Source organism: Anopheles coluzzii, chromosome X, assembly GCF_943734685.1.
Source record: "Anopheles coluzzii chromosome X, AcolN3, whole genome shotgun sequence".
Classification (NCBI taxonomy): domain Eukaryota; kingdom Metazoa; phylum Arthropoda; class Insecta; order Diptera; family Culicidae; genus Anopheles; species Anopheles coluzzii.
Window position 1 is genome coordinate 6,059,021 of NC_064669.1, and position 17,002 is coordinate 6,076,022.

The 17,002-nt window shown below is 49.7% G+C and overlaps 2 protein-coding genes across 5 annotated transcripts in view; one reads left to right on the forward strand and one right to left on the reverse strand.

The window, feature by feature from the left end:
- Nucleotides 1-17,002, forward strand: part of LOC120961686 (uncharacterized) — a 395,308-nt gene that overhangs the window by 282,935 nt on the left and 95,371 nt on the right. The window lies entirely within an intron of this gene.
- LOC120955772 (hornerin) overlaps nucleotides 1-17,002 on the reverse strand; it is a 43,882-nt gene that overhangs the window by 2,698 nt on the left and 24,182 nt on the right. For all 3 annotated transcript variants that reach the window (XM_040376919.2, XM_040376909.2, XM_040376927.2), the window contains exons 3-6: nucleotides 8,025-8,204; nucleotides 7,770-7,928; nucleotides 5,959-6,316; nucleotides 2,897-3,100 (exon numbers count right to left, since the gene is read on the reverse strand). In XM_040376919.2, the coding sequence (XP_040232853.2) occupies nucleotides 2,897-3,100; nucleotides 5,959-6,316; nucleotides 7,770-7,928; nucleotides 8,025-8,204 (901 nt within the window). The remainder of the gene's footprint in view (nucleotides 1-2,896; nucleotides 3,101-5,958; nucleotides 6,317-7,769; nucleotides 7,929-8,024; nucleotides 8,205-17,002) is intronic.

Sequence of the window (17,002 nt, forward strand, 5' to 3'; positions counted from 1 at the left end):
CCACCTGAAATCACCCCTAAACGAGCAGGGTAATTCTGTCGAGGCTCTTCAAAGTCTTGTCCACTCAAACTCCACGCCCCAAAAAGTTTGCCAATAGCCGTTGCCAAGTTGCCCCCCTCTCCCGGTGCGGCAATATCGCCCACCACAGCGCCGTAGATTTATTGATCGATGAACCGTACAAGGCGAGTAATTAATGCTCGATTTCCGGTCTTATCGGGTCGTTAGCGTGTGGCCGCGAACAGAACGTAGCGGTGCAGGCCTAACCTTTCCCGCCAGTGACCAAAACAAACGCACAGTGGTCCAACTTTTCCGACGGTTTGCTGCACGCTTATGCTGCCGCCCTTCACATCCCCGTTTAAAAGGGATGTAATCATTCAAATTACAGCCTTTCATCATGCCTTCCAATCTCACTCTCGCTCTGCAGGCTGTTTGCTTGTCGTGTGTCATCATCCGCCGGCTTTGGAGGCTGTTTTGGAAAGTCAACACCGAAGCTGGCTAATGATAGCCGAACGGCACGCAATCGTAGAGCCTGCCCGGCAAGTTCAACTGTCCCGAAGCTCCCCGACAGGAGCAAACGGAACATTATCCATTCTGGAAGGTTTGCAGGTCGCTCTTTAAACATGTTGCGGTGTGCCCCCGGCATCCAGCGTGCTCCCCCGGGGACCTGCCTGCCCCAGAACTGCAGTTGGTGCGAATGCACTGAATTGCAGCGGCGATGGTGGTGCTGGTGCCAAAACCGCCACAACCTCGGCGGTGCACCACGAACGATGTATAATTGAACTGCCTCGTACCGCCTCGCACAAGCGCTGACGCCCGGGTCACTCCACACCTGTCAGTGGCTTGATAGTGGTTCGTGCCTCGGGGCTATGGTAGCGACATAAAATAATAAAACATACAGGAGAGGGAAACAGAAAAGCACATAGAGTACGGTACGGTGGTATTTGCATTATCGAGTTACGCACGCTCGGACGCTCATTAGTTACGACATCGATATGATAAATCGCATCACAATTTTGGCCCCACCGCGGGGTGCAGGTATTGTCGCCGATTCCATTACCGTTCCCCCTTCATCACGCGGTGGTCAGATGAACGTAGTGAGGAAGGTAGGGCGGTTCCAAAGCAACCGCCAACCACAAACTGTTTAATAGTGTTTAACGAGTGCCACAGTTTCATAACTGTTGACTCGATCCAATCGGTTCAGTGCGTTCCGCTTTCATCCGCTGCGCGGACTGCTCTCCCCGGCGAAGGGTAGGCGGGTGGGGCACAAGCATTTTGCAAGCATAAGTGCTTGTTGACAGTGTTTGAAGTTCAAGTTTGAACAGCCGTGCTCAAAGTTTGTTCTAGAGTTAACCGAATGAAACATAATCCAAAGCAATTTAGTGGCGCAAATCTTTAAAAAAGATACAACAACATCTTTCCGGTCGCAACAAGAAAGAGCGAGAGCGAAAATGTTGTATTTTATTTGGCTAGCTTTGACTTGCAGGTTGTCCCACTAGGTCCAATAATTTACCTTGCGCAAATATTTGCATCTACACCCCGAACCGGTGCAATGTACTCTGTGCGCTGTGTAAGCCGGCACCGTTCGAAATATACATAATGAATTGATTTATCACGCTCCAGCCGAGCCAGCTCATTCGAATCATTTCATAACCGCACCGAAGCATCATGTCAGTCCTCCCCCTCTGTCCCCCATCCTTCTCGATGGGGTGTACAATTTACATCGTATGCCCAACGGGCGTAAACCGACCCACCGACGCAGCCCTTCTGATAATTCGCCTAATAGAGATGAAGCTGCACTGTCGCGAAAAAAAAGAAGCAAACAACCGGAATGCATTTGCATTCTGCCTTTCCCGTGAAAGCACCACTATTGGTTTGGCTTTTATTGAATTGAAATGTTTACCGAGCTCTTTCACCCATCGGTCGTGGTGAAATAATGATAATAAAAACAACGGTTGCGCTACATATTTAAAACCAAACGCCACTGCACATTGGTTAGTGGTTGCGTGGAGACCGATCAAAGCCGTTTTTCGATGTTCTTTAGCTGTTTAATTTAACAAAAAGGGTTTCCAAACTAATCACACAAAGTGGACGATGGCAGTTGTGGCAGCTCCCTGTCGACCAAAATGAGCAACACAAAAACCATCAAAATGCTGCCTGTCCATTCATACGGCCGTTTGCAGCACAATTTCAACGAGTTGAGTTTGCCCCAAAAAAAAAATTAATAATAATGAATAAAGCTCTGTTTCAACCTGCCCGGTGTAGTGAACTGCATTATAACTACAAATTTCTAGCGCAGTGTTTTATTTTTCTACCGCGAAATAATATCCATGCTCCTGGTTGGGAGGGCCACGGGGTAAATTATGCGATGCTTGCAACAGTTGCCATTTTTCCGCATTGTTGCGTAGCAAGTGCGGTTAACCAAGTTTCATTCATGCCCACCTGCACCAACACACACACACCCACACAAGAACATGAAATTTATTTCATTAATGATCTGTGTTTGCCATCCAACCGATCCTTCCCATCGCCCACCGCCAGCCGTGTATCTATTTTGCCAGCCGCACACACGTGCGGGCTAAATGATGCGCAAATAATTGCTTGCCTTCCGTATGCAAAAAAAAAACAAAAACCCTCTACGCCGCCTGTGTTTTCAGCCCTCCCACTTTCGCTGGTTTTGAGCCGTATCGATTACCTCCGCAAAAACCAATCATCTTCGTAATGCCGAGCGTTTATCGCTGTGGCAACTTTTCGCCACACATCATTGCCCAGTGTGCGGTTCGGGTTTCGTCTGTCGTCTGTCGGTGCGAGCGACAAATGTGGCACGTTTCGGGCTGGCGGAGTGTTGGGCAGAAAAGGGATGCTTCCCCCCCCCCCCCCCCCCCCGCGCACTACTTACCATCAGACGAGTGGCCGTACTTGCCGGCCGGCACGTAGCTGCTGTGAGGATGGTGGTCGTCCAGATCCGCACCGTACGAGTTGTGCGACGGTGCCTTGTGCGAGCCCTTGGACGGCGGGATGTAGGACGGGCCGGACGGGCCGCTCAGTGCACCGTGCGAGGAGTCATGGCCGTAGCTCGTTGGGCCTTCGTAGCTGGTGAAGCCTTCGGTGGAGTGGGATAAACAAAGGAAAGTCAGGTGTCCAAACAACACACGGAAGAAAAAAAACATTAGTAAGCGGATGATCGAAGTAAAAAGGGGGCTGGTTTTTTTATTATTTTTTTTTGTGCAATTTTGTGCCTGTGAAAACATGAAAAAGGGAACAGTTTTGGTTTCTTGTATCCTTTGCTGTGTCCGCAGAGCCGTTTGGAGCGACATCTACATGGGTACTAACACGCCTTAAAAGTAGACTCAAAGTAAAGACATGTAAAGACCAAACAAAACCATGGTAAAGCAAACGAAGAAAACCCAGTCCCACCAAGTGTATTAACTTTAAATCAATCGTGCGAAATGAAAACGCCTGCAGCTATGCAATCCGGTTGACAAAATCGCCCTCTTTACGAGAGCGGCCTTGCTGAGAGCAGTGCCGCTGCTCGAGAGCCAAATTGTGCAAAATCCAACCTAACCCTAACCAGCTAACCCCTTCCTCCCCTCCCCCCCCTCTTCTGCACCCTTTTTCAAGCCATCGTTCGAATGAGAAAGCCTCCAGCATTTCCCGGGTCCCGGTGTTTCTGCTCCACTCCAAATCTATCGATTTCGGGTTTATCTTCGGCCACAACTGGCAATCCGGGCGATATGCACACGGCCGAGAGAGAACGTCAAAAGCAATTTCAAAAAACCTCGCCTCCACTCCCCGCGGTGAGCAACCCTCGGAGAGGGTAACAAATTTACGGCCCGCACAATGCGGAGGGCACCCCCCCGCGCCGCCTGGTTTGGTTTAATCGAAAAATTTTCACCAAAAAAAAAATAAAAAGGAAAACAGAAAGTAGATGACACACGCACACACACACACACACAAACTGCCCCAGTTCGGTGGGTAAGAGGGGGGGGGGGTGCTTTGGCGAACGCAACAGATTAGTGACCCACGCCGCACCCATTTATCTTTATCCCTTTCTTGTGCGGTCTGCAGTGCCAGATATATCGGGGACTATTTCTTTTCCCCTGGGGAATTTGAGTGGTGAGCCCCCCCCCCCCTGCCTCTCACTCTCTAGCAGACTTCAGATACTGCCAGCGCGAGTTTCAGAGTGAAAGAAAGGAGCAACGCCACAGCAAAAAAAAAAAGCTATAACAACACAAGAATCTTGCTCGGGGCGCGCCGGAGGCCAGGAAATGAGAGGAAATACAAATGCGAAACGGAATATCGGAAACGGGAAATCAGCTACCCTAGATGGTCTGTTTTTTGAGTGTAAGCTCTATTCCCCGTTTGATACATCCTGGGCAGCTTCGTCGTTGGGGGTTTGCTCTTTTGATTGTTCCTTTCGTTTGTTGCGGAGCTGCCTTTTCGTTGTCGAGTGCCATTCCTTGCCGCCGGAGATGCATGATGCAGATGCAGTGGGGCACGGGGACGGAAAGCTCGGCAAATATCGTCATCATCACGCTTTCCCCCAAACCACCGGGGGTTTGCACAGGGGAGTGGCGGGCGGCGTAAGTTAAACAAAACCAGCATCGTGGCTGAAAAGTCGTGAATGGAAACGAAAAAAATCAAAAGGCAAGAGAAACACAAAAACGGAAATAGTTGACCGTTGTTGACGTGATTCTTCCCTATCCTGCACGTCCCCAGCCCACGTTGGAGCGTGACTGTCGCCCACCTTCACCACATTGCACTGCTTCATCTTGCACGTTCTTGGGCCGCTTTTGACAGCGATTTATATTCGCTGCTTTCGGCGAGTACTTCTTGCACTGTTTTTTTGTGTGAGATTTGTGAGGAAGAAAACGAGATTTTTGTTAGTTGTCCTTTTTTTTTTGGTTCGGTATGCTCCATTCAACTTTGCCCACATCCTCACATTCATCTGCCGGTTTTGAAGTTGGCTTGCGGGAACTGATTGTCTGATCTGTTTGAAGCATCGTTAAAACTGTAAACAATCGATCGTTTCAAGATGATGATTCTTGCGATGGAATTGCCTGTGTGTGTGTGTGTGTGTGATTCGGACTGTTGCGTTTCGGAAGTCAAGAGCGCTCACCGGCACACCGGCACGAGGAGCTCCCGCTGGGCGCTCCCAGCCAGCTGAAGATTCCAATTAATTAGCTAATTAATTATCGTTTGCCTCGCCGCAAAACAGCGCGTAACACATCCGGCGAGCGAATCGCACCGGAAGCGGAACAGATCTGCTAAGGGAAGGTAGCAGCTGGAATCGCTTGTGGAAACCACAGGCCCGCCAGGAGTTAAGATGCGTCCTCGGAGATTTTACCGAGCACAGCACCGCCTCCAATGGTTGCACAATCCATAAAGCATCAACTGCGCCCGTCGGAAGACGAAATTTACAACAATTTCCATCGCCCGTCATGCGGAACCGAATACACTGAATAACCGGCAGTCGCAATGGCGCACTTTGGCGTTCACGGGACACTTGCGGCGTAAAACTTCCCCTCCATTACTCATCGACACAAGGACGAGCGGCGTTGGAGTGGCAATGTGATGTGGCTTTGTTTTTTTTTTTTTCAACGAACATACAATTCATTTTCACATCCAATTGAAAGGCGAGGCGCCTTGGTGGGAAACGCTTCATCGGAATTACAGGGTTGACTCTATCTTATGGGAAGTGAGCTTCATATAATGGAAATTGGACTCTACGGCACCCTTGTTGGACAGGCACCTTGAAAATTCCTATTGGATTTGTCCGACAAGGGTGCTATAGAGTCGAATTCCTATTACATTAAGTTCATTTCACGTAAGAAAGAGACAATAAAGTGTCCCACAGCTATGAGAACTCCCTGTGGAAAACCCTGTAATAGCAAAAAGAGACAACACACACCCACACAAAAACCCTAGCATTTCATCCAATGTCTCAACTGCTGTACTTACTTTCACCCGACGCATCTCCATGGCCGTGACCGTGGCCGGAGGAGGACGAGGACGACGAGCCGGACAGCCCGGACAGCCCGGAGGACGAGGCGGACAGGATGCCGGTCAGCTTGGACAGCGGGTGGGCCGAGTGCTTCGGCGGGATCAGGTGCGCGGACAGGGCAATCTTTTTGCCGACGCCCGTGACGGCGTCACCGCCGGACGCGATCAGCTTGCCCGCGCCGCTCACCAGGTAGCCCGAGCCCTTGATCAGCTGGCCCTTGATGGCGGTCACGCCGCCGGTGATGGCCTTCACCGCCTGGAACAGCGTGTTCAGGATCGACTTCTTCAGCGACCAGCCATCGAAGTGGGTGTCCTCCTGTGGAAACAAGAAGAAAGGGTAAGCAAAAGCGTTAATAGCAGCAGCTATTCTGACTTCGTTGCTTAATGAGGCACGCGGTGGCATGATTTTCTGCGACAAGCATTATCGTTGGCGGTTTGTATTTTTTGCTACGGCTGAGCGATGTCTTTGCCGGAAGGATGTATTGCTGCCGGGCGACAAACAACAACCACATCCGCTGTGGGGGTGTAAACGCAAGCACGTTAAATCGTTTCTCCCGGCTGACGCATCACGGACGAGCGCAGCAAACTGTAAGCAAATTACGGGTGCCGCGAATCTCGAAGCCGCGCAAACCATTTTTCCACTCGAGCGCGTGAAGTGTTCTGTTTTTCGCAGCCGCAGCAGTAGAGCATTCTAGGAACGAATCAAACCGGAGCATTGAAATTTAGCCGAGAAAACAAAACAAGATAATAGCAATCGAAGATGTTGGGAATCACATCCCAGCAAAAACCCCAGTAACCTTTCGCGATGGGGTTCTTTCTTTTATATCTCAACCTGGGTTTGAGGTTAGGAGCAGTGAAAACAGTCCGGGTTATAGTTCTATTTCCGTACCGGTACCAGACCTTTGCACCCGTGCGTTAGCGATTGAAGGTCGTCAGCGGGGACTACATATTTAACCTCCAAACAAAACAAAAATTGAGAGAACAAGCACACGAAAACACTAACGACGCCAGCAACCCGTGTTCACCCGTAAGTGCGCTTTAGTCGTGAATTTACGTCATCCAGCTCGGGTGCCCTGTTAGCCTGTTTTGTTGGAACGCGACAAAACCAAACGGTGGCCACTTTCCCGGGCCAACACAAGGCCGACATGCTAGGCCGTACTTCCGACTACGCTATTATCTTGTCAATTTTTAACGCGCCCTCCCACCATTGCGTACATTTGGAGGGTTTGAAGCATATGTGTGCGGCTCGAGTGTCACATTTCATGGGCGTTTGATGATAATCGTAACTTATTTAGCATGCATGACATAGGGCGACAAAGGGCGACTCGCTGTGTGCTATGGGTGCTTTTGCGCCATGATATGCACAGCACGGGCATGTTTATGATCGCCCGGTGTCACCGAAACGGGGCACCACATTAGCTTTTGAGCCCGTCCCTGGTGCCGACCCGCGAAGCCTCATTCTCACGCGTGTCGGCGTGGTGCCAACCGGCAATCCGGCAAATGGTGGAGCATGGGTAATAATTGAAAATGTGTAACCTGCTGCGACCTGAGCAGGGAACTGCCTGAGGCGATGGGAGAGCTCTACACCATGATACGTAACGTTTCGGTTCCCGACAGCCGATCCGTGCCTCTATGTGTTTTGACATCTATTGTTGAGCTCCAGAAGAATTGTGGCGGATTAGGATTACGTTACTGTTGGTGCGTTCGGTTGAAGTTTGGAGCGGCTACAGCTGGCGCGATCAACACCTCACCGGCTAGTGCCTACTTACGTGCGGTTTGTCATACGAATGTCCGGACGAGCTGCCGTAGCTGCTGCCGTGGCCTGCGCTGCCACCGCTGCTACCGTGCCCCAGACCGGAGCTGAGCGATGAGCTGCTGCTGCCGGCGACCAGTGAAGCCGAGGCAGACCCAATGCCCGACAGTAGTGTCTGTAGCAGCAAGGAGAGAAGTAAAGAAACAGTCAAAAAATCAAAAAGGATCATCAAAAAGGCCCCCCTCCCTCCGACAATGCCGACGGCACCTACCTTCTTCAGCCCGGACAGCAAATCGAACGAGCCGCTGCCAGACCCGAAGCCGGACCGCTTGATGCGCGCCACGTCCTCCGTCAGCAGCTCCACCTCGGCCAGGTCGGTCGGATCCAGGCTCGGGCTGGCGGGTTTGGCGTACGCTGCCAGCGGCAGCAACACAGCGATCAGCAGAATGATCTGGAAGGAAAGAGGAACACACACACACACACACGCATCAGTTAAATCGTCAGTTTTGAACAATGCTTGAGCGACACAAAGCCACTTGCGAGCTCCACAAGAGGTACTTTCACAACAGCGCAGCTACACTTCATTCTGTTGCGCTCGGTTGCCACTCTCATCACCAGTGCCTGCCTGTGACGGTGTATGTGTTTACACTCTCGTGCTTTAATTGATACTCGTACTAATAACGGTAATGAGTTACCGCCAGGGGCCGGCAAACAAGAAGCAGAAGCGCCTGGATCGAAGCATTTACATTTTCCAGTAGGAAAATGTCATCTTCCTATAGGGAGCTTTAATTTGCTCATTTGTGAAGAACATTCCTTTCTGAAATGGGACCGGAAACTTCTTGCCAGTGGAATATTGCAATGGAGTGGAATGTTAGAGCTCACTTTGAACTTTGTTCGATCGGTAATGAACATTTGCTTTCTCCGATATTAACGTACGTCTACATTACCCGGGTTCGTTTCTTTAATGCTCATTATGTAGCAGTAGAATTGTTTGAAGCCTGATTTTAATTGATTTTGTACTTATTTGAAAGCCAATGCTCAATGTTGAACGTATTATTTAAAATTAAATTATCAATTCAATGGTTTGCTTACGGTTGAACAATGTTCAGATAGTCATCAGTATTTCAGTAGACTGTCAAACGTTTAGTTACAGTTGAGCAATGTTCAAAAGCACTTTTAATTTGTTTATTTGGGCTTGAAAACGGTGTATTTGTTTCCATCTAGCTCACAAAGTCTAATACTTATGACACACACACAATGCAGGTGCAATGATAGATATATTCATGAGAATAGTGGTCTAGAGGAAAATAAATACAATCAACAATGCAGTACCTCAAGGTAAGCTACTATTCTACCTTTGAACGATAAACAGTATAGAGAGCATTATTTTGATCTTGAAGCTCTGATCTCAATTGTTGAGTTATTAGATAAAAATGGATGTTCGACGTAGCTTTGAAATACAATAACATTCCGTTTTCACAGTAATCGCCATCTTAAGGTTTTTTTCCGACAAGCATTTTATCATATATGAACCAAATAAAATAAATCTGCTTATTAATCTTAATTAATGCTTGATTAATCTTGATTAATGCTTATTAATCCTTAAGCAGGCAGCAAGTAGTTGTACTTATGTTCCCTTGGAGCTCTTGAAAGGCTATAAAGTTTGATTTTCACTGCTAATATTTCTTATTCCCTTATTACTGCTTCTGAAGTAAGCCGCTGACACAAACGGTTAAAGATGCTTTGGAATAGTTTGAACTGTAGAAATGATTTCCCATACCAAAGTTTGCTTTCATCAATTATATTCGAAGTATATTCGCATTTGAAGCAATTCGAACAAATAAAACTGCAACACCAATGCCCTCCTCGGACGCCCTTAAATAGACTTAGTTTCGATCCGCAAGAATCAAACTTGCGAGGTTGTCGAGCCCTGCGTGACGCCGCAATCGGATGTAATGATGCCCGTGACGCCCGACCCAGCAAACCCAGCTTAAAGGTTAGCGTTTGTCTCGTTTTCCTTCATCCGCTCGCATCCTGCACCTTCGCTGGGCAGCGAAGGGTAACGCTTTTGCCATCATTGCACAAAAGCGTAAACTTCACACGCGGGCGGGCGAGAGCGCGTGCCCGCACCATGGCAACCTCTAAGCGGGGGAACACCTGCCACCGCGCAACAAAAACCAGCGAAAGGGGCCGACTAATTGTTGCTGCTCGTTTTGCTTATTTGTTGCCATTCGTTTGTGCCCTCTAATTAGGTTGTGCCCAGGTCGGTGCGAGGCACGGGATTAAAGTGACAACGAAGCGTGCGCCATCAATCGACACCTTCTGCCCCCCGGGGGACTGGTGTTTGCGACCTTACCACTTTGTGTGGCTTCGACGCATCTCAGACATCGTCAGCACACGTTATGTCCACACAAACATCCACAAAAGCCATCGAAGTGTAAAGTTGTCAAAGTTTAATTGAAATTTAATTATTTCGATTCCTTCCGTGCCAAAGGTGGACGGGTTGTGGAGGACGCAGGACATCTAGCAGGAGCCAAACAGGAGAGGAGCACTTCACCAAAGCAACAGCAGGCCGTCCCAGCTACCAGCAGCAGCAGCACCAACGGTGTGCAAGATTGCCTAGCGAAACTAGGGAAACTTTCCGCACCGGAATAGTTCCTCAGCCTCTCAGCGCACCTCCGACTACTGCTCCACCGACTCCGACTGCGGCGGACGACGAGAACCGTGTGCTCCAAAGTTCAGGCCCGTTGCTTCAAACCGGGTAGCTGTAATTAAATTCCTTGCCCGACGGTTTTGCATTGCAGTGCGCTTGTTAATTGAATGTCCGGGTGCGGATCCTTTTCACAATTTGACCACACAAGCGCACAGAGTGAGAGAGAGAGGATGGACTACAAAGAGGACACCCCATGAGCACCTTAAAACAACAACAGACACACACACACACACACACGCCGTTTCCAAAAACTGGCCAAATTATGTAGCCAATTATTGTCGCTCATTATCGGCGACAGGGGAGCAAACTGCCCGCGTACCGGTACCGGCGCTGTCCCTGTTTGGTTTTTGGTGCAAAAATTAATTTGGACACTTCCGGGGCTCTACGTGGAACAACTTTTTCTGTATTTTTTTTTTCTTGAGGGACTCCCCAAAAACACATCAAGCTGCGCTATACATAGACACAAGGCAAAGTTGGAACTTCGAGCTTCCGGTAGGCTGTTTGCCGTTTTGTCTCTGCCCGAGCGACTCGAGTTCGATTTTTCCTACATCAATCGAAAGCCCACCAGGCCGCCCAAAGACACGGTGGGCTGCTGCGTAGCGCAATCGTTCGTGCTCAATGGTTCGGCTACAAATGCTTAAATAAATGCGTTCGCTTACAGATACAGAACGTACGCTCGGCATGTTTGCCCTAAATTGCAGGGTTCTCCAGGTGTTCTCATAGCTGTGGGACACTTTATTGACTCCTTCGTACGTGAAATGAACTTAATGTAATGGGAATTCGACTCTATAGCATCCTTGTTGGACAAATCCAATAGGAACTTCCAACGACCCTGTCCAACAAGGGTGTCGTAGAGTCCAATTTACCATCATATGAAGTACACTTCGGATAAGAAAGAGTCAAGGAAGTGTCCCACAGCTATGAGAACACCTGGAAAACCCTGTATTGGTGTGCATCTGTGTCCGGGCAGGAAAGCGTGAGATCCCCGAGAAGGCCATTAAAAAAAGTCGTTTTCTTGCCCGGTGTGTTTTTGTTTTTTTTTTTGTTTTTTTTGCTTCGATTGGTCGTGTGGGTTGAAGAATCAGCATGCGCGGCACATTTCGTTGCCAAGCATTGTTTGATTCCGTAGTGCTGTGTGATGGAAGGTGTAACATCCGATTTCCGCAGCTTCCGAGTGAGCGTGGTTGTTTTGGTCCCACAGATACACACAAAAGGGCAATATTGGATGATGCATTTTCAGGTGTTTCGCTCGCAGCTGCCACAGGTGATTGCACTTTTTTGTGTCCCCTCCCTCAAACACTTTCCAGCCACTTTAGAGCAAGCATATGCACGCTCTCCGGGCGGGTGGGGGTTTGCTTCAGCACAGAAAAAGAATCGAATTTTTTGGCCAGCGAACGATCGTGAGGATTAGAGCCGGTGCAAGGGAAGATACGCTTCGGTCTCGATTGCTGCCAAGCAAGCAATAACGTCGATTGCATCTGCATCCAACGATCGCTGCTGGTTGCAATCGATGTGTGTGCCGATTGTGGCCCACAAGAGTGCCCCAAATGCGCTCTGGCGGGAGGAAACAAACAAAGAAAAACAAAACAAAAAAACAAATCCCAGGAAACGCTATCGCTACGCCAGAACCAATATTGCAGCTTTATTGGCCCTAACAGCTAATATTGGCCAATAAATATTTTTCTCCCCCATTTGCTCCCGGTGACCGCCCGGTTGGAATCGATAGATAGGCAATTACCCGTCCCGAAACACAGGACATTTATTGTTCGACCACTGTGTGTGTGTGTGTGTTTATGTGTTTTTTTCTTTCTTTCTTGCTTTCCCTTGGTTTAACTTCGTGTGCATGGTAGTGGCGAGTCCTCTGCTTTTTTTTACGACTCCAAAACCAGAGCCACACTGATAATGACATTAGGTATTTCGATACTAGCAGCCATCAAAGCCACGGTGCGAAAAGTGAAATCCAACTCCCTGGAACCATGTTTGTTACCAGTTTACTGTCTTTTTTCTGTTCCATGCCCCACCAACAACAAGAATACGAACTTAGTCCGACATCTTCATGAAGCGTTGGCTGACCGATGGCGCCTGATTTGCCTCCGGGCTAGCATAGCATTCAGAAACCAATGGGCTTTCAAGCGTTGGCCGGCCGTCTGCCATCATAAAATCAAATCGATTCTTGATGCAGAGGACACAGCTATTTGCTGCTATTGCTGTTGCTGATTTCGTTACTTTCACGACTGCCAGCAAACCGTATAATTGTTTTGAGCCGGGTTTCGGACAGCATATTTTTCCTCTGTTTTGCAAAAGGGCAGAGTGAAATTCTTCAGAAATTCACAGAATACGGTCATCATTCGCAATTTCGTTCTGTTCGGATTGTTTTTTTGTTTTTTTTTTTTGCATTGCTGCGGCACAAACGGTCTTCATCGAAGATTTGTTGTGGCACTTCCTTGGTTCTTCAAGCAGTCGATGTCTTCCAACAACAAAAAAAAAAGGAAGGAGGACAAAAACGCGTGGGATTGCCACTGTCCCGACTGGATCGACCGACCACTTTCCACAGCCAAAGTGATCGAAATTCCTGCGATTAACGGACGAAAATAGCTTCCCAGCTCACTGTGTGACGTGTGACGTGCAGCGTCTGGGAAGGGTTTTGTCGCTTTGAAGCCCCGAGCGATGGCTGCGGTAGCCGCTTTGCGGGCTAGAAGTCACCGACCATCATGCCCAAAAGCCGCCGGCCACTAATTGCGTTGCCAATTGGATGCACTTTCGACTCCCGCGACACTTTATTAGCTGTTTGCAGGCATTTGCAAATGGCCGGTAAGCCACGAGATTACTGCTTCACTGCGCTGCCTGCGGGAGAACGAGTAACGGGATCAAAGGATGACCTGACCGGTCGTGCCTGCCTTAATGCCCGCGTCACCGGACAGCGCAATTAACCAAATAACTCAAAAGCTTGCATTATCTCGCGCCGATACTGTAGCGTCAATTAATTCTGATGCATAGCTCGCACACACACACACACACACACACATCTGCTCTTGGTGGTGCATCTTGGTGGCGTCGGAATTGGAGCCAGCTCGCTGCAGTTTCGTCTTGGTTTTGTCCCGGTTTCCGGTGGCGTGTTCACCGGTGCGGCCATATTTTATCGCTGATACAGCGGTCGTTTTTTGTCGATGCACGTACGTCACTGCGTGTGTGTGTGTGGGATGGTGTGCTCTCCAAGAGATCGAGTGATTACTTATTCAAGCCCTGCCGCTCGGGTGCGCACGGATGATGCGAAAATGATGATAAAATGCGCCACCGTTGCGAACGATAAACTTGGACCTGTTGAGGGCATTTGGAGGGCTAGCTGGCAACTTGACACCTCGCGCTGCAGCAGAGGGAGGAGAGGACCGGCCGGGATAGCTCTTCCCTGTTTTGAAGTTGCCGGAAGTTGATACCTGAGAGTAGCCGGGTACGCCTTGCAGCCCGTTGAAAAGATGTCAGAATGGAGCACTGCTGCCAGCCGAGCTGTTCAGCATATAATCGAGTAACGCTTCTGGAAAGTACGGTTCGGGGTGTATGTGTGTGTGTGTGTGCACGTGTATGTGTGCTACGTATTACCTTTCCCGAGGACCAGCTGTTGGCTGACGCTCGGCAGCACCATCTTCTTGCCATTGCCTATGGCCGCACTCAGCACGAGCGATGTCTTGAGCAGCACCGCAGGACACTACCGGCAACAGTGTCGTTTCTTACGCGTGGAATGTAACCGAAACCGAAAAATTTAACTTCTCCTTGGCGTATTCTGGAGCCAACCGAAACACAAGAACTCGCTTGGAGAGTGATACTTTTCACGCCCCGCTTTGAGTCGCTCCGAATCGTTACATGGTTGCATTGCCCTGCAATGCCCAGCAGTTGGAGATGCAAATGTCTCCGGGATGTTTGTGCTTCCAAGGTTTTTTGTTTTTTGTTTTTTTTTTTTTTTCGTTGCTGCCCGTAGTGAGTTAATTGAACTTTTATTTATTTCGTCCAACTAGCCGAGACAGCAGCCACTCCAGCAGCCACTTGCTGGGGTTTTGCGAAACTTTTCTCATCTAACCCCTCCGGATGGTGCGCCATAAAACTGGCAACCAGCTCCAACTTCCAGCCTGACAGCCGTGAGCGACGTGCCATGGGACAGAGATGGGAAGCACAACTTCTGCGGGGGGAGTAATGGGAATTTCAGGGCCAGTTTCTCCGGCTAAAGTGTGTGCTTGTAAATGGCACGGAAGAGTTCCCCGAGTGCGCGGCAAACGGTGACAAAATGGTTCCAACTTTGGTTTTGCACCACTGCACAACTGCACCGTACACAGCAGGGAGTTGCGCGAAGATTAATGCACGACCCGGAACATAGAACCGCACGTCCGCACACGGTTGCGGTTTGTGTGCCGTTGTTTGCCCGCCCGTCCTGTTGGTTGCCGCCAAACCCTCCCGGAAACGGTGCGTGTTCTTTAGAAAGCGAACGAGATTAGCAGGCCGGCTGTGTTTTGCCACAGGAAGTTTCCTTCCCGGCGGGGAAGGGCAAGAGCTTAACGAACTCTTGTTGCAGGTGGGGATACTTCCAAGATGCTCCACAACGCTCACAAACGCTGCCGAATGAATCTTTATTTGCATCTTCACTTGTTACGACTTTCAGAAATGGTGCGGTGCGGGAGTGGGACGGCAAGGACAAACAAGGCCTGTCGGTAGCTGCACACGCACGCACCCACGCGAATGTGTGCCGAATCTTTCCTCGAAAATCCCCAAAAACACATCCCCGTTGTCTCTGAGCTCGGTTCTGTGCTTTTGTGGCGTCTTTCTCTTTTCCGTTTTTGTTGCAACGTTTGCGGGGTGGATATTATGCCACACACACACACACACACACACACACACACACACACACACACACACACACACACACACACACACACACACACACGGGCTGGCTGTGCGCGATAGCGAAAACGCGTTGCCCGTTCTGTGCACCAAATCTTAAAATATCGTATTGCCGGGGTTGTGCGCGCCTTATCGGGGCGGCAGGATCGGTGTCTCAATCAGGCGACGGGAAATGGATTCGCCTCGGTCGGAAACGTGCACCGGAACATAAATTTTCCTCCGTTATCTTAATTTATGTTTTTTTTTTGTTTTCCCCTCTCCCACCCCGCGCTACCCTTTCGCTCGGTGTCTCTCTCACACAGGCGCGTGGTGCACGCGGTACCCCCATTTGTTGCTGCCCTGGCGCCCCAAAGGTCCTTTGTGGCGTGTATTTATTTTCATGTTTCATTTTCCGTTCCGTCTGCGCCGACAATGTTTTATTTTTCCATACATGTGTGTGTGTGTGTGTTTTCTCTCTCTCTCACACACACATTCTCTCCATTGTTGTTGTTCCACTTTCCGCTTTGGCGTTGAAATGTGACGTGACGGTTGCGTTTGCCCGGCGTGAAACCTGCCAACAGGGATGCCTTAAAAAAGCCTCTTTATGGCGGGCGCTGGGTGCGAGCAGGGAAGCGAAGACAGCGCCCATCCAAACACCGCACACCAGTGAGCGGAAAATCTGCTTTTTAACTCAATTCCAGCGGCGAGCGCTTTCTTGGCACACTTAATCGGAAAGCAATTTCACCTTTTGTGCTGAACGTTTGCTTGCCCCGGAACAGGAAGCACGCTGGCCCGCAGGCGCTTTCGGCGGAACGGGTAGCGTTCTCGGCGGGAAATTGTTTCGGCGTTTTCCGTGCATACATCATGCCGTTTTATTTTAACAGAGGGAGGGGTGGGGGGGGGGGGGGGGTGCGAAATCTGCGGAAGCATTCTATTTTAATTGCCAACCACTGCTGCTGCAGTGCTGGCAGCCGATTTTGGCAGCGTTACTTGGCAGCCGCCGCATCCGCCCGGCACGCAGGCAAGTTCCGAGCGCTTCGGGAACCTGGGAGGATTTTGCCGTGCAACTCGATTATCCTACAATCGACATACGGCCCAGTGCCCGGGCTTCGTAAGACAAACACCGGGTAATTATAGTCATTAGTCGACATTCAGCACCAGGAGCAGCGAAACGCCCAACAACAACAACAACTACTACTACTACTACAACAGCACTTATCGCTTAGCGAGTTCAGGAACTACTACCCATTCACCATGCTGCAAAGTGCTGACTCGACGTGCTTCCAATTAATCTTGTTTACAGGATCCCGAACCCGCAAACACCGACGCGATGTGGCAAGCAAATGGGATTCCCTTTTTTGTTTTTTTTTCCCCTCAAGCCTCAAGCCGAATTCTACCAAGGTGGAGTGGGGCGCATTAATGAAGATATCGAAGTCGGGCGCGCAGGAAGGTCCCCGGGTCCCATCGATCAACCGGCACACAGCCGAAATGCGCTGGCTTAGTTAATTGTCCCCGACCGGTGGCCCGTAGAAAATGGATCTGTCACAGGTGGGAGTTTTCTGTCGCACGGTGGTGACTTGCGTGCAGAGAAAGAGGAAAGAAAAAAAGGACGAGCTTCGTGCGCGAGCCGCACAGCACGTACGGGAAAGCATATCGTTCCGAAGCAGATT